At 40.7% G+C, this 20,903-nt stretch overlaps 1 protein-coding gene across 6 annotated transcripts in view; it reads left to right on the top strand.

Moving 5' to 3' along the window:
* The window catches only part of LOC110847919 (tumor protein D54), a 21,592-nt gene extending 689 nt beyond the window's left edge, over positions 1-20,903 (top strand). The window contains exons 2-9 of one of the 6 annotated variants that reach the window (XM_035849755.1): positions 80-179; positions 2,593-2,756; positions 2,827-2,890; positions 3,028-3,082; positions 3,474-3,533; positions 16,035-16,197; positions 18,838-18,910; positions 19,485-20,903. In XM_035849755.1, coding sequence (XP_035705648.1) covers positions 158-179; positions 2,593-2,756; positions 2,827-2,890; positions 3,028-3,082; positions 3,474-3,533; positions 16,035-16,197; positions 18,838-18,910; positions 19,485-19,579 — 696 coding nt within the window. In that variant the 5' untranslated portion in view covers positions 80-157 and the 3' untranslated portion in view covers positions 19,580-20,903. Of the gene's footprint in view, positions 1-79; positions 180-649; positions 2,490-2,592; positions 2,757-2,826; positions 2,891-3,027; positions 3,083-3,473; positions 3,534-11,450; positions 15,141-16,034; positions 16,198-18,837; positions 18,911-19,484 lie in introns of those variants that run through there. The other 5 variants (XM_022094967.2, XM_022094965.2, XM_022094963.2 and 2 more) reach the window with 5 other exon arrangements.

The raw sequence follows: 20,903 nt of genomic DNA, 5'->3' as shown, positions 1-20,903 counted from the left end.
CATAAATATTGTACAATCATATACAGTAAAGGCTTGATTCACTAATCTTTTTAACAGTAATTAATTATTTTTTCCAAAGATTTTTACGACCGGCCTGGAGCTGCCTTCCTTTGTGGAAATCGTGTAATTTTGTTCGTTGTAGTTCAAGAGCACCAAGATGAGCCTTCAAACACCTACAGGTTAGTGACGATTTAATGTAATGCATATATAAAGACTAATCCTAAGTGACATCCAAATTTTACCAATTTTACATGAGCATCATAGGACAATAGTTTAGTTTGTGAAAAATGAAATATTTGTGTTAAGATGACCATTTTTAAGCTCAATAAGGCCGATAGACAAGTTTCATTTGACTCATGCACCGACAATATTCTGCTGGTGGTTTAAACTTTAAGTACCGTTAATACTAAAGAGATACCCACTTGGTAGCTTTTGCATATTTCAAATCCACCCTCAACAATTTGTTGTTGAGATACTTAATTTCAGTTCGGCAGTAGTTTGTTGGGAGGCGATTGCCTGTGGCTGTAAACGGATGTCAGTTTTTTAGCCCTCGTCTTGCTACTACTGCTTGCGACTCATAAGTTTTTGGGGTCCACGTCGTTTACGTAAATTCCGTATTGTCTGCAAATCTCAGCTGCTGTATTTCATACGTCATTGCAGAATTTTTATTTGTGGCTATTTCTAAGTTGACCATAGCAAATGGTGTAGTGGGATAATCATTAACATTACATTCAGCATTCGCATTACGTACTACTTTAAAAAATTAAAAAAAAGATCAAGTACTCTAAATCTTGGGTTTCGACTTTCAAGTTAATTACAACACAAGTAGCACATTATTTGTGCTAAAATTAGTTCAGCTATGCCATCAGTTCAAGAGCCGAATGAGTGAAGTGTGACTTGCATTGCATCGCTTGTAAATTGCAGAATAAAGTGGACCGTCATTCTTCATTATTAAGTATATTGTTGTTCAGTTCGCATTGTATTACACAGAATTTCTGCAGTTGTGGTGAAGCCATAAGACACGATTTAAACAGAATTGATGAGGAAAAAAAGTACAGTTTTGCAGTGCTGCCATTTGGTTGAGTTGAGTTGAATATAGCAGTACATTCCAACATGTTGTAATTCCAATTTGAAGTTCACAACGTGCATTTTATGTAGATTTTATACACTCTGAATCAAGCCACATTTTTATTTACTGAAATATTTGATACGATGGTGTCAATCATTCAAAGTGTCAAATGTAATAGTTTTTGTACATTCGATTGCTTCCGTATCTGCAAATCTTCCTAAACCGAGACGAGGATAAATAAGTCCTGACTGTGCATACAAATTTTGCATCAGTAATTTTCGCTTAAATTTTCGAATACCCCGTGTCGTGAATATTTATCAAAGAAAATTAATATTTCTCCATATATTAAATAGGTGCGCTATTATAATGACGTATAGTGCGTAATATGTGCTATATTATCAACAACGAATGATTGATAATGCAATGGAGAATTAATCACACATTCACTCGGGGTGAATAATTATTAAGGACGTATTGAGTAGTGCTCATGTTAACGATCATGACAAATTGTGTGAATGGGATTCTGCTTTGCTCTCCGCTGTAATTACGTGTGCATCATTTATTTTTTGATAAGAGAAACCAACTGTTGAGTATTCACATCACACAACCTTTACCCAAGAGAAAATATGATGGCAGGATATTAAGTATATCATCAGTTATCAAATGGTCATATGGAAGACATCAGCTGGAGTTTTTATTTGATTCGCCCTTAACCAACTTGAGTTTTTGTGGCGTGAACAGTGATTAAGAGTGTCATTAGGTATCAGGAGTTCTATTGTATTGTATTTTTGTGCTGTTAGGCTTTTAGCCATGAGTAGACAAAATCTTTCTACTGGTACTTCCAGTAAAATGGGGGACTTGGAAAATAATAATGTGAAGGACTCTATTCCGGACCATAAGGACGAATATTTAGATGATCCACTCCCAGATTTAGTTGGAAATTTAAAAATTACAGAAGAACCCGAACCCGATCTCACTCTAGACCAAGAATTTGTCCTCGAAGACTTTGAGTTTAATATAACGAGTGATGAAGATGATTCAGGCTCAGATCTAGAATTTTTTGACGCCACCACTGTGTCCAGCTCCGGAAGTGGGGATCAATCCAACTCTGAAGGTTTACTTCCTGATCATGAAAATGTGCACGTTGAACTTGATCAAAATTTTAGCATTAATAACTGTGATGATAATGAGACTGAAGGAGGAACTTGCAGTGGTAGTTCTAATAGCAGTAGTGGAACTATGCGTAGATTGGGAAATGTGAGAGACACGGCCCGTAAAGTGGCTGCGAGTGTAAAGGGAATGGTTGGGAAACAAAAATCCAAGAAACATATACGAGTGACTTATCATAACCTAGATAAGCCTTACACTGCTAGAGTTAGTTCTGCTCACCATTATAAAAATTATTTAACGCTTGGAGAAGGTTAATATTTTTCATGCATATATTGTTACCATTAATACGTACATAATTGTATCACAATATTAAAAAGATAATAACTGATATTATTTACAATGTTTATTTTTAGAACCAACCGGAAATACTTTCGGAATGAGCCAGTCCAACTCGGTAACTAGTGATTTGGGATCACCAATTGACCCGTCCTTAACCCAGGAGGAACGAGAAGCTCTGAGAGCTGAATGGCAAGGAGAGTTGAATCAAGTTGAAGACGAAATCCAAACTCTGAGACAAGTAGCTAAAACATATCATAGTAATAGTAGAATAATTCGTATTATCCTAAATATATTATGATTTATGACAGGTGCTTAACGCTAAAGTTAGACGAGCTCATGAGTTGAAGCGAAAACTAGGCGTGACCGTATGGGGTGAGTTTTTGGACAACGTATTTTCATTTTATTGAAATGCTACAATAAGATGATGTGTTTATATGTATTTTAATATTCAGTTAATCTCAATTATGAAAGTACAAAATTAAAAAAAATATATATTAATGTCCACGCAGGAGAGTTTACGCAAGACATGGGAATCGGCATTAAAAGCGTCCGGGATTCCACTGCGTAAGTAATAAATATTTCAAGTTTACGACAATATATAGCAATAATTCAACAGTTTATTCTTGTATTTTTGCTGTATAGTATATACTGTATATTATTTCGCTCAATTAAATAAGAACTGGTAGGCTGAAGCTTTAAAATTATTCTAATACTGCATACGTATATTGTATTCTTCATTATTTAGGGAAATATTATAGTCCCAATTTTGTTTTTAATAGAAGAGGATATGTATCAATTGTTAATCAAATCACGCACTTGCTAATGTGGAGAAATTAGCAAGAATGATGACAAATTGCATGATTTAATTTTCTTTTTTATTTTTTTCTTTATTTTTCAACTGAATGTCATACTATGACCCCACTGTAACTCGACTACTGGCTGTTAAATGGTGCAGTGTCCAGAAAATTGAGGAATCAATTAGCACAGTTACTAGTGCTGTCACTAGTGCCCCTTTGTAAGTTACATTAGCTTTATTCTGTTCTTATATGGGTGGTGTAAATTGCTTTGCTTTGCTTATGAGATCTTGAGATTTCGACATGCCAGGTCAAATATAAAATTTTAGCTGTACATTAAGTGCGCAAAAAGTTGACACGTACTCTGACTGTTTATGTGAATCTCGTATCACTTTAATATCCCTTCTCTGGCTCTCCATTCGGGAGTTTGGCAATGTGCCAGCTATTGGAGAAAGGTCCAACAGGTTTTACTAGCAACCAGTTGAGCTTTCACAACAGTAAGGCGATTTTCAAACATAACTCAACAAATCAAAGTTGAAAGTATATTAAAACAATTGAACATAATGAAATTAAAGTTTCCCATCTTTTAAAAAAACTTCTTCAGGTTACATGTACAAGTCTCAAAAGACAAATATTTCACAGTATAAATTGCTTGAGCATATTGAGCAGCATGTCATAATAATTGTAATCCATATTATTTATCTGTCTGTATTTTAAAATCTAACAAAAATTCTCCAATTTAATTTTCTTGTAAACAAGGATGACTCGGAGTTTTTCTAGAAACAACATTTTCGCAGTCTAATTTTAAATATATTCTTGTACTTTTGGCATTTACCAGATAACAATGTGGTGTTCTTGCTTTGAACTTCTCCATTTGTCACTGTAATTGCATAAGCTTTGTCGTAGAACGTAGACCGGAGAAGAGCATCTGAACAGAATCTGACATTACATGTATTTCGTACATGGAAACAAGGAAAATGGAGAGATATGTGCACGATAGGAGTAGGATAGGATTGTGTAGGGAGTAGGTTAGGTTAGAATCACATCCTTTCTGTTCTCCACTAACTTTTGTTTCGGTTGTTCCACCTTTGATATTTGTCTCCCAAGGGGATGCAGTCATGCTAGTCAAGTCAATTAGCGTGAAAAATGAAAGGCTATATTATGTTGTCTACTTTTCCAGTCTAGGTTCTCTTTCTATAAAAATAATTATGTTATTTAGGAAAATGAGAAAACATATTTTGCTGTTTCAGATTCACACACTCCACTCCTCGAATATTTCCATGCATCAGCAGAAAGGTTTTGTTATAATTTTTTAGAAGGAGAGATACATTCATTTTCTGGTATCCTCCATGTTTCCCTCACGGGTGGTTGGTAGTGATGACTGGTAGTGAGCTTGATAAGCAACGAACGATATAATAAAAAGTGAATCTTGATGACTATGAGCGTATGTAATAGTCATTGTTCGATGAACAGACTTTCTAAATTGCAGCCTAAAAAATAGTAGCAGCAGGGATGTGTATGTATGAGTAAGCTGATGACTCTTCCATCGTGGAAAATCAGCTAGTATCTAGCATGGGCTCCCCAGCCAAATCCCTAAACCAACTTTCACTCGTCTTCACTAATTCAAGATGGGAAAGAAATGGATAAAGTTCAGTACAGCAAGTGTTGGGGTTGGTTGGGTAGCTAGCTGGCTGGCTGGCAGGCAGGTTTGGGTAGGTGATTTAGCCACTACGAGCAGAAGTAGCAGGGCGTTCAAGGTTTAATGTTTATTTCTCCCAGTTCGTGCTGATGTAGTTTTGTGGGACTTGGCATAGCCTAGGTAGCAAGCAGGCAGCAGTGACAACGTCCCTATATTTAGGCCAAGGCACTTTTCAAGTTGATCGATACTTCTCTACGCGCACGTAGTTGGAGCGCGTTGCTTGCATTCTGGAATTTGTAATTTAGTGGTGCCTTTTCTTTGTATGCCTTCATTTATAGTGTGCTACAACTATATAAATATGTAGGGGATGAATCTTTGTAGGACCATTATAGTCGTTTCTTGCTACTTGTTACTTGAAATTGTTATTCACTCATTGTTACGTGAAGGGATAAGCTTCATATCCGGTTTTTAGGCTTGGCTTTCCTCTTGACAGTTTAGGATTGGCAACGTTGTTTGTGGAAGAATTGCGCGACTTGAATCCTGATTCGCACATCCAACTCTCGCAATCAATACTCAAATGTTTTATCGTCTAGAAAGGCGTGCATAGTTCAGCCAGTTCTATTTACTTTCTCTGCTTTCACTTTACCTGAAGTGAATCCCTTTCAACTTGCCTACATACCTCTGCTATGCTTTGCACAGATTATGAAAATGATGGTGAAACTATTTCGATATTATCTTCATGGTATCCCATCCCACAGCCGAATACTGAACTCGTCTGACTTTGTAAATAAGCAAGAACCAACAAGTTTTGTTACAATTTTGCTGTATTTTCATTTCGTAGAATATGATGTATGAGTATTGTGTACCTGTTTGTCCTATTTTTTATTCAATGTCTCATTAATAGTGTTCCGTTGTGGGGTTTGAAATGAACATGACATTAAACAACGAGTTGTTATAATGACAAAATCTGGGCAGACCATTCATGCAAGATTCAAGTTATCTGTTGTCTTTCCACTCCTTTTGTGAAGCTTATACCGCCAGTAATACAGAATGTACCTGTTCACGTACAAATCTTTCACCCACGTACATACGTTGATAGGCACCATTTCTTAAGACTTGACAGAGCATCAGCATACCGAAAGTGAAAGCAGTAATAATGCACTTGGCCACACATGAGTGAAGACCCAATAACTACAGAAAAGTGGTAATGCAATATCACAATGTTGGCTGCTTAATGTTCCAATAAAGGGCTATGAGTCATTCCACAAAAGATTATATACATGATCCTCATGCAACGATGAAACCTGCCCTTGTGGTGGGTGGTTGGTTATTACCATACCCCGGACAAATATTTTTTTATCCTACCCTACTCGTGTTGAGCTCAACATGAGTAGGGTAGGATAAAAAAATATTTGTCCGGGGTATGGTTATTACTATTATACATGGTTGAAATATATACTCTCAATCGATTTGGGGTAAAGAGAGAGAGGCAGACGATGGAGAGTTATGAGAAAAGGGCCCAGCCAGAGTCTGTCTAACTAACGTGAAAGTGAGCGAGGAGAAAGCTCCGGAGGTTGGCTTCTAGGTTTGGTTGACTCGAATTCCTGGCAGTGCATTTTTGGTGGAGCAAGGAGTAAAAAGTGTTCCGTGCATTTTACTGCTTTCTACTTTCATCGTAAAAATTTAGTGTGGCAAAGTGTATTTTTGTAATAACCGTCGTCGGGTTTTCGAGACTATCATATCATCCAGAGTAAAATCAGTTTGTGATTGCACAATAATCATCAGATTCAGTTCCCTCATCAACGCCCGATCTAGTATTATTCAGGATGGATGTCGCAAAGGACGTGTAAGGGTATATTTTGTATATAATATTGTGCACCAAGCAATATTAATATTAATCCAGGAAATATTGGCTTTCTCCATACTTATAGGGATAGATTTTTATTTATGTATTCAACACTGACATATAGACTGGCTAATTCACAACTGAGTTGTCAAGAACTCATTTAATGCCCTCAGTTTTGACAAGCGGATATATAAAATGCATACAAATTTTGCTTCAATTCAAATTCGAAAGACAGTTCTAATTACGAGTAATTTCTCTGTGTATTTAATCATCCAGAAACTCGTATTGAAATTGCCAATTATTTGGTACACGATCAACAGAGTAATTGTACGACTTTGTTTCACGCTCACCATCAGCGCCATTGTGTTAATAGGTTTCTCTGGCTGCCTAAATATGATTGTCCAAATGCTTTTAATTCTCGTGATGGCAACACATGCGAAAAGTGTTTGGAATTCAGAGGGTTGATGGTGGATCAAGTAAGGATTATGTGAGATGACACAGAGGAGAATTGAACGACTTCCCATCATTCTGTCTCAGCCGACCAAATTCTTTTCTTCTACTAGTTCCTGACAGCGTAGATTAAGCTTTCAATGGTTCTGATAAATAGAAATGCGAGTGTGATGATGGCTGGAAGAAAGCAATAAAGGGCAAAGGTGATTCTGTCTCTATTGCCTGCACAGTTTATGTATGGGCTACATACTCTTAGCTCTTATGGTTAGAAGTGGCTATATGTTTGTCTATGGTTGTAACCTTGGGCTGGTTGATAACGTAGAAGAACAATGACTTTTTACGAAATAACATACGAGACACCAAGGAATCAAAAACTGGAAGAAGATTGATGTGGTGAAAATGATGACGATTTCCAAGTTATATAAGATCTAAAGAGAGAGAGAAAGCAGTAGTTGTCTCATCTGTTCCTGATTTAAGAGAGGTTCTCCTGGTGACTCGTAATCTCTGAGATAAACCAGTTCCCTTGGGTAAGTTAAACATTGCTTTTCGACCAAATGGAATTGTTAGCAGGTTGTGGAAGGTGAGACAATGACAAAGTAATTGGGAGTGACGAAAGGACAAACGATTCTACTAATTATGACCATGAATTCCTTGATCATTATGCTTTAATGATCAAGGAAATTAATAGAATTTACTTAATTGACGATGGAAATGCATTCCTAAAAATTAAACAAAGCACTGCGCAGTGCGTATCATTAAAGTGAAAATTAACAAGGGATTTGCTGACCGGACTTCATGATAAATTTTTATTTGAATAATGGCGACATGTAAGAATCAGCTCCATTTAATTCTACTAAATACTGTTAATTCATTGCGTTGTTGAAGTGTCATCAAAATGAATCTGTTACAGAAAATTCTGATCTCATTACGATAGATTTATTTGATAAGGTTCCAAATAAAATATTTATGTGACTCTTTCATTTGGTTGTGCAAGGGCTTCAAAAATAGTACTCAAATTAGCATTGCAAATTTATTGCCGTCGTGAGAGTTAAGCTGCTTAACTTGCTTCCGTGTAAATTGGAGTTCTGAATCTGAACTTGTGATTTGATTTGACTAATTCTCTGTGCCCCGTTGTTGATGGACCGAATTCGTTTCCTGTCTTTAGAAAATCTATTGCATGTTATTATGTACTAGCGTATAAGCCCGTCTCCCGCCGGGCGAGCGAGAATTATAAGCTGCAAATGTCTGTCGGCAACGAAGTAAAACTAAATGTTCCGCAACGGAAGTGAGAGTGGAGAAAGTTAAGTTTCGAATAGCGCGAAAATTAAAAATAAATTTAATGTCACATGGTAGTTATCTTGAGCTGGTTGTCTAACCGTGGTTGTCTTGGCTATATATCTGCGTGGTTGTCTAATGGCAGTTATCTGAAAGTGGTTGTCTAGTAGTGGTCATCTTCATCACTGCGAAATGCCATTGAAGTTAAGTGGAAGTCAGTCACGGCCGTCACGGGTATACATAACTGGTCACTTCGTTGCGAAGTACAGTGGTTAATCAGTGACTGCCTTCTACTTTACTGTACTCAAAGTAACATGACACATGACCAATCCCACTGACTTCCACTTTACTCTAGTTTTACTTTACTTTCAACTAAAGTGGCGAATCCTGCATACCGTAACTGACTTCCACTTCACTTTAGTCTTACTTTACTTTCAACTAAAGTGGCGAATCCTGCATACCGTAACTGACTTCCACTTCACTTTAGTTTCACTTTACTTTCAACTAAAGTGGCGAATCCTGCATACCGTAACTGACTTCCACTCACTTTAGTTTCACTTTACTTTCAACTAAAGTGGCGAATCCTGCATACCGTAACTGACTTCCACTTCACTTTAATTTTACTTTAGTTTAAAGTGAAGTGTCGTCGAGATTTACATAATTATTCTAAATGATATTTGACATGATAATGAAAAAAATCTGAATGTATTTGCTGTGATATGAAAATGACTTTGGTGGATGTATGTATGTACCTTTGAGACAGAGACCAGTTTGGTAAATTTGAATGGTGCCATTCTGTCGTCTTTTTTTTCCTGACACTTGTCCAGTTTTTTAATCTTTTTCTTTAAAGTTTTTTGAACCTTTCGTGACCTCCTCAACCCCACCTCCAATAATTGTGTGGCCATCAGCCATTGGCTGGTGAGGTTGAGGAGACCTTCCCTTTGCCAGAAGTTGGCTTCGGTTTTGGCAGTGAATATGCCCTTTTTAAGTGAAGTTCAAGTTGAAATAATTTTAGTGTCTCTCCAGCTACGAGAACAATAACACGTATTTTGCCCCTCGTCTCTCTTAACACTCTAAAATTGTAAGTAAATGAGAAATTGTGTGACGAATAAATAAAACTACCAACAAAGTAACTAATTGTGACAACGCCGCCGCTTATTTACACAGTTTTACGGTCACACCACGCCATCGAGTTACACAATAAGTCACACAAACATAAAAAACATACAGTCCTCCAATTTCCCAGACATGATGGTCTCGCTCCCTGAATAGTGCCAGCCCTAAAAAAGTGCCAGAGTGAGTGAGACGAGGGGGAGGACCTGCAGCCAGCCAATAAGGGTCCAAGTTGGAGACGACGCTCGAGGACCGCCGCCACTGGGTCCTTCACTAGGAATCTTCGTCACATTTCGTGACTCCGTATTTTGGGTTTGAACCCGCCCCTGAAGGGGTTCATCTTCCGGGAAGTCGCGTCCAATTTCCCCCCAAGAGGACAAAATTTTAATTTTTTTCCCTTTGTTGGGTCTGTTGTTCCCTACAGAATGTCGGAACGACCCGCGAGGAGCACAGCCGGACAGCTACCACTCCGATATATGGATTACGAGGCCCCTAAGGTCAACGTCACCAGGTCGCCGCCGGTGGATTCGCCAGCATCGATCGCGACCGGGAGTGGGTCGCGGAAGAGCGCCCACACCATCCGCAGCCAAAAGAAGATCGACGTGGAGACTCGCGCCGCGCTCGTCGATGTGGAGGAGGAGCAGCTTGCACGAAGAAGGGACCTCGCACTTATGGAGTCCCAGCAACAGTCCCTCCTCCGCAAGATGAAACGCCTTATTGACAAATGTGCAGATCCTGACCTCCCCTCAGAAGAGAGCGATGACCTCCACAAACAGCGCAAGGGTCTCGAAAAGGACCTTGAAGAGTCAATTGAGGATATCGAACGGGCAAAAGTCGTCATAACCTTTGAAGCGGAGTCAGCAGAGCTCCAGAAAAAGAAAATCCTGATCAAGGCCGACTCCGAATTGAACAAGTTGGACTTCGATTCAGATGTGGAAGAGGTCGAACGAGAGTCAGAACCTGTCGACAAAACGGATCTGACTCTCAAGTGGGCGGAACAACAACAAATAACTAGCCAAGGTCAAGTCACTTCCCCTTTTCTACAAATGCAAGGATACTGCTCTCCGTCGTCGCCCCCAGTCACGACAGTCACGTCCACTATTGTCCCCGTCGTTGCCCCATTTACTGCACAATCAATGTCATCGTCCTCCGCCACGACAACAACGACTACTGCAATGTCGAACCCTCTCTTCGCGACATTTTCCATGCCCTTCTCCTCATCTCCCGATTATTGGACATCGTTGACGTCGTCCCCTTCTGTGTCAACGTCGCACACCTTTTTTGGTGCAACTCCGCCCCCTGCGTCCGCGCACCAGAACTACTGGACTGCGCCTCAGTCCAGTAGTACTCAGCTCCGCCGCCCCAGAATAACCCGATCATTACGTCCAGGCCCACGCCGCACACGTTTTCTGCTGCACCTCCGCCGCCCCCGATTAATCCAATCGTCACGCCCGTGTCCACGCCACACGTGTTCTCTGCTACAGCTCCGCCGCCCCCAAATAGCCCAATCGTCACGCCAGGGTCCACGCCACACGCGTTCTCCACTGCACCTCCGCCGCCCCCAAGTAATCCAATCCTCACGCCCGCGCCAACGCCTCACACGTTCTCTGCTGCACCTCCGCCGCCCCCAAATATTCCGATCGTCACCACCGCTCATCATACGACCACGCCGATCGTATCTGCTGCCACGGGGAACACAATGCCTCCCCTCAAGCAACCTATTACTGGACTGCGCCCCAGTCCACGCCGACCATGCCGCCTTACACGATTGCAGCACCACCGCTGCAGAATCCCTTGGTCAACCCGGCAATTAGCTCTTCCGCCGACAAGATTTTGGCACGTCAAGTCCAAGGGCGCGACCTACCAACTTTCACTGGTCGCCCGGAAGAGTGGCCAGCTTTCTTCGTGGCCTTCCTCACCAGTACGAATTTCTGCCAGTTCTCACATGCTGAGAACCTGGTCCGCCTTCAACGCTGCCTCAAAGGAGAGGCCCTCAAGATGGTGCAATGTCTGCTGGTGTCCCCCGACAGCGTCCCAGTAGTCATCCAGAAGCTGAAGATGAGGTTTGGAAGAATCATGGTCGCAGTCTGAACGACCATCTTCTCCAAGGACCCGACAAGCTAGTACCACTGCCCAACATTCTCCTGAAATTCAGACAACGACAGATTGCCCTCACCGCCGATATTGAGGACATGTTTCACCGCGTCAAAGTGAAACCAGAAGACGCCCAAGCTCAACGCTTCCTTTGGAGAGGAAGTGACCGCCTCCGACCCCCCGACACCCTCGAAATGGGAGTGCTCATCTTTGGAGCCACATGCTCCCCTACTTGCGCCCAGGAGGCGAAGAACAAAAATGCAGCAGAGTTTCAGCAGCAATATCCCGACGCCGTCGATGCCATTATCAACCGCCACTACGTTGATGACCTGCTCGACTCTTGTGACACGGTGGAGCAGGCCAAGAAGAGATTTGATGAGGTCCGCACCATCCACACCGCTGGTGGATTTAACCTCCGCAACTGGCTATCCAATTCCCCTGAAGTTGTTGCCCACATCCCCGAAGAGTTGCGCGCCAGCAACATGAAGGACCGGCAAATGGGGGAGGACAACATCATTGAGAGAGTCCTTGGTCTTTTTTGGAGACCCGAATCCGACGTCTTCACTTTCTCCCTCAACTTCGTCAAAGCAAGAGAGGAGATCCTGTCTGGGAAGAAAGTCCCCACCAAACGTGAAATGTTGTCCTTGGTCATGTCCATATATGACCCATTGGGATTCCTCGCCGTGCTCACCATTAAAGCGAAAATCCTACTACAGCAAGCATGGCGCAGCGAGGTCGGGTGGGATGATGAGATCCCCCGATCTACATTTGAATCGTGGAGAATCTGGTTGCAACAAGTGCAGAAAATTCCCACATTTCGACTCCCCCGATGCTACTCGTTGACCTTCACGTCTGCTGACGAGGTCCAACTCCACATCTTTGTCGACGCGAGTGAAGAGGCATTCGGAGCAGTAAGCTACCTTCGAATCCAGAGGGAAGAAATTGTGGAAATTGCCCTCGTCATGGGAAAAGCTAAAGTTGCCCCCCTGAAAAGCCTGTCCATCCCCCGCATGGAGCTCCAAGCCGCGTTGATGGGAGTAAGACTTGCCCACACTATTTGTCAACAACATGAAGTGAAAATTGACCGCACAATTTTCTGGTCCGACAACACCACCGTCTTGGGATGGATAAGATCGGACGGACGGAAGTATGTCCAATTCGTCGCCAACCGAGTGGGAGAGATCCAGGAACTCTCCACTCCCGAACAATGGAGGTGGGTCCCTACTTTGGAGAATGTCGCCGACGAGTTGACCCGTCTCGAGTCCCAATGCAATTTCCAACCCACAAGTCGTTGGGTGAATGGTCCCCCCTTCCTCAAACAATCCGAAGAAAATTGGCCTGTCCCCACCTGCACAAAAACAAAAGAAAGTCCGGAAGAAGAAATGAAGACCCACTGCGTCCTCCATTTCCACGAAACTGCCCCCCTCATGGACATCAGTCGCTTCTCATTGTGGAGGCGCCTTATCAATACCACCGCTTACGTATTCAGAGTCCGTGACATCACGATTAAGAAATCTGCCCCTACACCAAACAACTTTGTCCAGAAGAGTTGGTCCGCGCCCAGCAGTGGTGGTGGAGAACAAGCCAACAAGAAAGTTTCCCGAACGAGTGGGAGTGCCTATCTGCCGAACTGCCCCTCCCCAAGAAGAGCAAACTGTCCAAATTATGCCCCTATTTGGACAAAGATGGAGTGCTGCGAGCCCGTGGTCGAATCGATAACGCCGCCCAAGTTGATGCAGCAATGAGAAGACCGGTCATTTTGGACGCCCGACACCCGTACACACGCCTCCTCATTGCCCATTTCCATCGCCAGTGTGGACACCATGGTACAGAGAAGATCCTGAACGAGATACGCCAGCAATTTTATGTCGTTCACCTCCGCCCGGCAGTTAAGAAAGCCCAGCAGTCATGTCAAGGCTGCAAAAATTATAAAGCAAAGCCGTCCCCCCGGAAATGGGACAATTGCCAGCAGCCAGACTGGATAGTCATGTCATCCCCTTCCACCGTACTGGCCTCGACTACTTCGGCCCCATCGAGGTCATTGTGAAGAGGAGTCGCGAAAAGAGATATGGCGCCCTCTTCACATGCCTCGTGACCCGAGCCGTGCATCTCGAACTTGCCCACAGTTTGAGTACGGACTCATGTATCCTGGCGATACGCAGATTCGTAGGAAGAAGAGGATGTCCAGCCCACCTTTACTCGGACAACGGTACCAATTTCCGAGGTGCTGACAACGAGTTAAAAACGGCCCTGCAAGAAATAAATCAACAACAAATTGAGAACGAGTGCGCCACGAGAGGAATCACTTGGCACTGGAATCCCCCTCAGCACCACACTTTGGAGGAAGTTGGGAACGCCTCGTCCGCTCCGTCAAGACAGCATTGGGAAAGGTTCTTCTCTTTCTTTCTTCAGAAGAATCTGAAAGATGAAGCCCTCTACACCTTCCTCATCGAGGCTGAACACGTGGTTAATAGCCACCCCCTAACTCACGTATCAATTGATCCTGATGACCCAGAAGCCCTTACACCGAACCATTTCCTCCTTGGGCGCTCCAGCAACCTGCAACCCGTTGGCGAGTTCAGCCCCACAGATCTTACAAGCCACCGCGAGTGGCGAGCCACTCAAGAATTGGCTAATCAATTTTGGAGGAGGTGGGTTCATGAATATCTCCCCACCCTCCTCCGCCGTGACAAATGGGACCGCCCAACCACTCCGATTCAAGAAGGAGACGTCGTTGTCGAGGTCAACGAGTCCCTCGACCGAAATCAATGGCCACTGGGGATTGTGGCGAAGACTTTCCCCGGAAATGATGGAATTCCCCGCGTCGTCGACATCCGGATGTCCAACGGGAAGCAGTATCGCCGCCCAGTCGCAAAACTCTGCGTCCTCGACGTGCGGGCCAAGACCGCGAAGCCCGACGCCCAGCTCGACTCCACCAATTAAATGCGACACTCGCATTGGGGAGGACTATGTCGTCGAGATTTACATAATTATTCTAAATGATATTTGACATGATAATGAAAAAAAATCTGAATGTATTTGCTGTGATATGAAAATGACTTTGGTGGATGTATGTATGTACCTTTGAGACAGAGACCAGTTTGGTAAATTTGAATGGTGCCATTCTGTCGTCTTTTTTTTCCTGACACTTGTCCAGTTTTTTAATCTTTTTCTTTAAAGTTTTTTGAACCTTTCGTGACCTCCTCAACCCCACCTCCAATAATTGTGTGGCCATCAGCCATTGGCTGGTGAGGTTGAGGAGACCTTCCCTTTGCCAGAAGTTGGCTTCGGTTTTGGCAGTGAATATGCCCTTTTTAAGTGAAGTTCAAGTTGAAATAATTTTAGTGTCTCTCCAGCTACGAGAACAATAACACGTATTTTGCCCCTCGTCTCTCTTAACACTCTAAAATTGTAAGTAAATGAGAAATTGTGTGACGAATAAATAAAACTACCAACAAAGTAACTAATTGTGACAACGCCGCCGCTTATTTACACAGTTTTACGGTCACACCACGCCATCGAGTTACACAATAAGTCACACAAACATAAAAAACATACAGTCCTCCAATTTCCGAGACATGAAGTGTTCACGACAACCAATATATCAACTATTAGATAAGCACCCATGATAACCATCCTAGATAACAACCATCGGATAACCCCCCCCCCCCAGATAATCACCATCGGATAACCCCCCCAAATAACCACCATCGGATAACCATCAGACAACCACTCCCAGATAACCATCAGACAACCATTCCCAGATAACCATCAGACAACCATTCCCAGATAACCATCAGACAACCATTCCCAGATAACCATCAGACAACCACTCCCAGATAACCATAAGACAACCACTCCCAGATAACCATCAGACAACCACTCCCAGATAACCACCATCAGACAACCACTCCCAGATAACCACCATCAGACAACCACTCCCAGATAACCACCAGCAGACAACCATTCGCAGATAACCATCAGATAACCACTCCCACATAAGTACCACACAACCACTTCCAGATAACCATCATCAGACATTTAATTTTTTAAATTAAATTTATTTTGAATTTTCGCGCAATTAGAAACTTAACTTTCTCCACTTTCACTTCCGTCACGGAAAATAACTTTCACTTCCGTTGCCAAAAGACATTTCCAGCTTATAATATAGATATACTTATTATTTATGTGCATGCTTTGGTTTAAAGTTTGGTCGTATATAACTGATGTGACTAACTAACAAAAATAATTGTAATGATGAGACCATGGGTTAATTTTTTTCACCTGTTTGTTTTATATATTTAGATACCAAAAGACTGAATCGGCAATCAAAGCTACGGCTGAAAAAACAACGTCTATTTTCGGTGGCATTGGATCGGCTATGAGCCAAAAGATAGGGGCCCTCAAAAATACAGAGTCGTTCAGATCGATGGAAGAACGGGTCTCCTCTGCTGTGACCTCTGTAAAGGTATTCATTGAAAAATTATATTCTATCCCCGTGTTTTGTCTTCAGGGTCACAACAAGTAAATAGTGAGTTTTTCTGATGTCGACTTTCATGCTTACGAATAATATATTTTAAATTTGTGACATATTCTGCTATATGTGCACGCATATAAAAAAGACGTATACAAATGCCACGAGAGAAGTATTCATCGTTGAAGGGTCTCTCGACAAGTATGGAAAGCAGCGAGGTCGTTTGTGAGATGAAATCATGAATGGTCGGTGACAAGTAAACCCCCAAAAAGCGAAGTGCTGTCCCATTGCCCAGGTTTTTTTTTATTTTTATTTATTTCTAAATTGAAAGAGTTAAAATATAATAGTCTGTCATTGCTAATGTTTAATTAAAGCCAATTGTATTCGTGAAATGGGAATAATGAATAAACGAGTAGCAAATTTTTGACCCCCCCCCCTCTCATAGAGGCCTCATAGAGGCTGAGAGGTTGGTATTAATACATGAACCATCGTGCCTCACAATAGAACATCGAGCACTTCACTGAACACAGTTGGCAATAAAGTTGATGTGATGAATTCTGATAGTAAAATAGAAGAGAGCTAAGGGATTGAACACCGAACTGCTGGATTGTGTGAGGCGGCATAGCATTAGAAATGAGAGAGAAAGTCCAAGTCGTATTATGGGAATTCAATTTCTATCCGAGTGTGGGCCACCGGAGGGAATTTGAAATACAATACTTGAACTCACTCAAATCCCACTTGTAAAAATGAATATATAGTCAAAAGCAGTGGATAAAGAAGTCAGTCTCTCATGGTTGGGACTTTCTTTAGAAAATATATGTTAGCATATGTGTGTACATGGGCAAACGCTCAACGTGTAAACTAAAATGAATAATCCTTTAGAAATTGTGATGCATACTTATTTCTTCTTAAGCCTATTTGGCTGTCACATAATCTTTAAAGATAATCATATCATATACACTTCCAGTAAAGAATATCGAGTTTTTTTTGTTCGTCGGAGAAAGCGAGGGACGATTCACCAAAGCACCTTATTTTCCAGAGAGGAGGGGTACGTTCAAATCACAAGATTGGGGACCACCCGTAGAAAGTGAATGGAGTGAGAAGGATGAGCATTGAGCAGAAAAGAATGAATGACGGCCTGTGTGTGGGAGTTGCAGAATGACGGAGCTGGGAAGAAAAGATGAGTCATCAATTTCACAAAAGTTGATCAACTTGCACTCTTGCCTGACTCCGCTTTACATATATGCTCATTTGAAAACGTTCTGCTGGTCGATAAGTTCATTGGTATACATACGATACGTTACAAATGGGCGTGGCGGATTATTGGATTTACTTGCTCATCAGTAGAGTTAAACGATTCATCAGTAAAACTATGATTGTTTGCTCTGCTTCTGTGGCATGCACATTTAGGATTAGTTTCAGCAGGCAGTATTTTTGCATAAACAATCTTGTAGGGTTGGACAAAAAACTGGGAATTGTATCAGGACTCAACCACGGATGAAATTTAATTTTCTGTACAAAAAGCATATTACGAGACTGAAGAGGTTAGAGGTGATTTGTTTTGATAATGTAGGCTTTTTATCTATTAGCTTTGATGTGTATGAAGATTGACGATGTATGTAGTAAGGATTGGTTAAAATCAGAGGAAAGTGAGAGATATTTTTTAGAATTCGCCTCTCACGATGATGTTTGCTCGAGCGTATAAATAATAATACAAAGAAAAGCAGAAGTGCAATACATACGAGTAAAGGAGGAGTGGAAAGTAAGAAGAGTTTTTTGAAGTGAAAGTTTCGCCATACCGTGAGAATTCCACCACGTGTCAGAGTAATGGAATGAGTAATTGGATTTTCATGAGTTGCCCATCTTCCCAAGCGAACAATAACACGGTCATGGACGAGGTTGCGCTTTTGGAGTTGCGTTGGCCTAGGTGCCATTATTTTTATATGGACTTGGTTGAGTTTTTTGTAACTTTTGTTTGTATAAATTTGAGATTGTGAAATCTTTCAACCGGTAGATCACAAGTTTTCATGAAGTGAACGTCCTTTAACAAGTAAAAGCACACAAAGAACTGACTGCAAGGCCAAAGTTTGTAGTTTACAAACCGATTATGTGACCCACTTCTCGATAAATTAAAATTAACAATGTCCGAAACGATTTAAAGAGAGTATCGTGTCTAAAAAACGAACTGAACGAAGAAAGTTCCCCTTTTTTGTTTAACAAGCAAAGAATTTAATCGAAATTAGGAAAAAGAATCATTATATAGTCACGGTTGTTTGTTGTGTGTTTTGGAACGACTTTTGGACAGCCCAACCAATCGTGTTTCGTTCTTTATTTGATTTCTTTGTAAGAACTGTTGACTTCAGGAGACTGTATTGTTGGGCTCCAAACAAATTCAACTTTTGCATTTAACTTCGAAAGTTACTTAACCTAAATTATATAGACGGTATCATTTTTCATGATTATAAACACATTTGACATACATAAAAATGTGACAAATCTTCATTGAAAGTCGACAGCAGAAGACCTCACTAAAAGTGACTTTTGTAAAAAATATATAAAACTTGCCGAATATCTTTCCTACAAGTGTAATCCTTTGATAACAATATTTTGAGCCGGCTCACTAAGTTTTATTAGGGTGAATTGCAGACGAAAATGGGTGGGTCCCGAAGCGGAAGTGTGCAAAATTTCGACGAGGCGCTTCGCGAAGGTAAGCAATTTCATATAACTTTAATTCTAATGTAAGGTTGAAGGTGAGTACGTACCACGTGAACACTATAAAGCAACAGACAAAACAATTCACAAATATTCAAAAAATTATTACGTAATACTGCAACAAAATCAGATATACAAAGTAATACAGATAATACTAAAAACCTATCCACAATCTGATGCAGCAATCAGTTAAACTAAACAGATGTAGTGGCCAGAAACTCTTTTATAACGTCCCAACTCATGTACTAATTGCACAAGTCTAAAATCCAGCTATCACTTGTTCTGAAATGCACCCAGGAGGTTCCTTCTATCGAAACTTTAACTCTGATTGAAAAAAGTCTCAATTTAAAAAAATAACGTTGACCAGTGAACCACTTTTGATAATGTCTGACTCAAGTGACAACTTTTCGGTCAAGGTCTGTGCAAACATAAGTAAGGAAGCCCAATTGAAGTGACACGAGTGGAAGGGACGCTTGCTTTTGTTATTTGACCACATTCGATTATTTTGACTTGTTAATTAAGAATGAAAAATCGCAATTTAATACATTTTTATTTTCTTTGGCACGAAGCAACTGCAAATCAAGAAGGAGGAGATGCATCGAAACCAAACGGAACTTCGGCCGCACCCACTGGTGTTGAAGATAAGCAACAACCACACTCCTAATCTGGTTACTCAACCTGCATTTTGGTTCGGTTTACTTTTTGTGGATAAGTCAATTAGCCGCTAACAGATAACAACTCGATCGTCGTGCAAGAAACCAACCCAACAAACTATAATATGGATAACGAATAGAAGAGACGCCTCCCTGTTTATGCATACCTGCTCATTTCTGTGTTACTAAATTAATGCTATTGTCCAGCCAAACGATTATTGTATATTATCATATCCGAATATTTACTTTAGTATTCATAATTTTTGCTTTAATTTGTCGACTGCTTTATAGAATTCTAGATAAATTGTATGCCTCACGAACGAGTAGAAAGCCAATCACATAAATAATAAAAAGTGTACTGTGGTTGTACTTTTCATTGTGTGTATTTTTTAAACACGAAATTGAATTGTTCGGAATGATGTTGCCCAATGATAAAATTCAAATATAAATGATTATAGACATTTCCATGTAAAGACATTTGGAAGCTCTTCGTTGTTGTTATTCCTAACCTATCACATATAGATTGAACCTTTATATCTGCTAATTTGTTTTGGTTGGGCAATAGTAAGTCAACGTACTTCAGTACAATAAAAATCCAACAACAAATAGCTTTAGATCAAAATCTATGGTAACTTTATGAATATGTACTAATAATATAGTCCATACTCCTGGCCAATTTTGTGTCCTTCACTATCAACAAATTCAGATGCTATTTTCCTTTAAACTATAAATATATCTTACCACACAATTAATATAGATTAAAGTTCCCTCCGTACTGCTAAATATTAAAATTAGGTGTCCACTTTTAGGTGATTATTATATATCTTGTATTCAATAATTACGATAATTTCCCCAGCTCCTTGTAATTTATAGTTTGTTGTGGTTTATGATTCCATCACGTTTGCATGTCACCAATAAAGTGAACCTTGTCTAAGAATCCTAAGTGCATAGAAAATTAAAAATTCCTCTTCTACGATTTTACGTTGTGTCCAGTGGTTTGGTTTGATTATGTATCAGTCGTGTACCTACATTCATACATATGTTCTGAATATTGATAACAAATGAAAGAAAAAATTCCATTTTATGATTATTGCCGACGCTAATGCCAATCCTACGTATTAACTACATACCTTTAATTAGATGTACGTATGCTGTATGATATTAAGTAGATGTTAAAATAATTTGGAATTGTACAGTTTGAATTATAGGCTTTACTAGGTGTCTAACCATTAGAAGTTTATATTATTGGTATTTGGTCTATGCTTGTAACAGTATAATAAAATAATTGATCTGATTTGTGTAGAACCAATAAATAGAACACACCGTCTTCTCAAT

The sequence above is a fragment of the Folsomia candida genome, unplaced genomic scaffold (genome assembly GCF_002217175.1).
Source record: "Folsomia candida strain VU population unplaced genomic scaffold, ASM221717v1 Fcan01_Sc003, whole genome shotgun sequence".
NCBI classification, from domain to species: Eukaryota; Metazoa; Arthropoda; class Collembola; order Entomobryomorpha; family Isotomidae; genus Folsomia; species Folsomia candida.
This window is presented reverse-complemented; position numbering and strand designations above follow the sequence as displayed.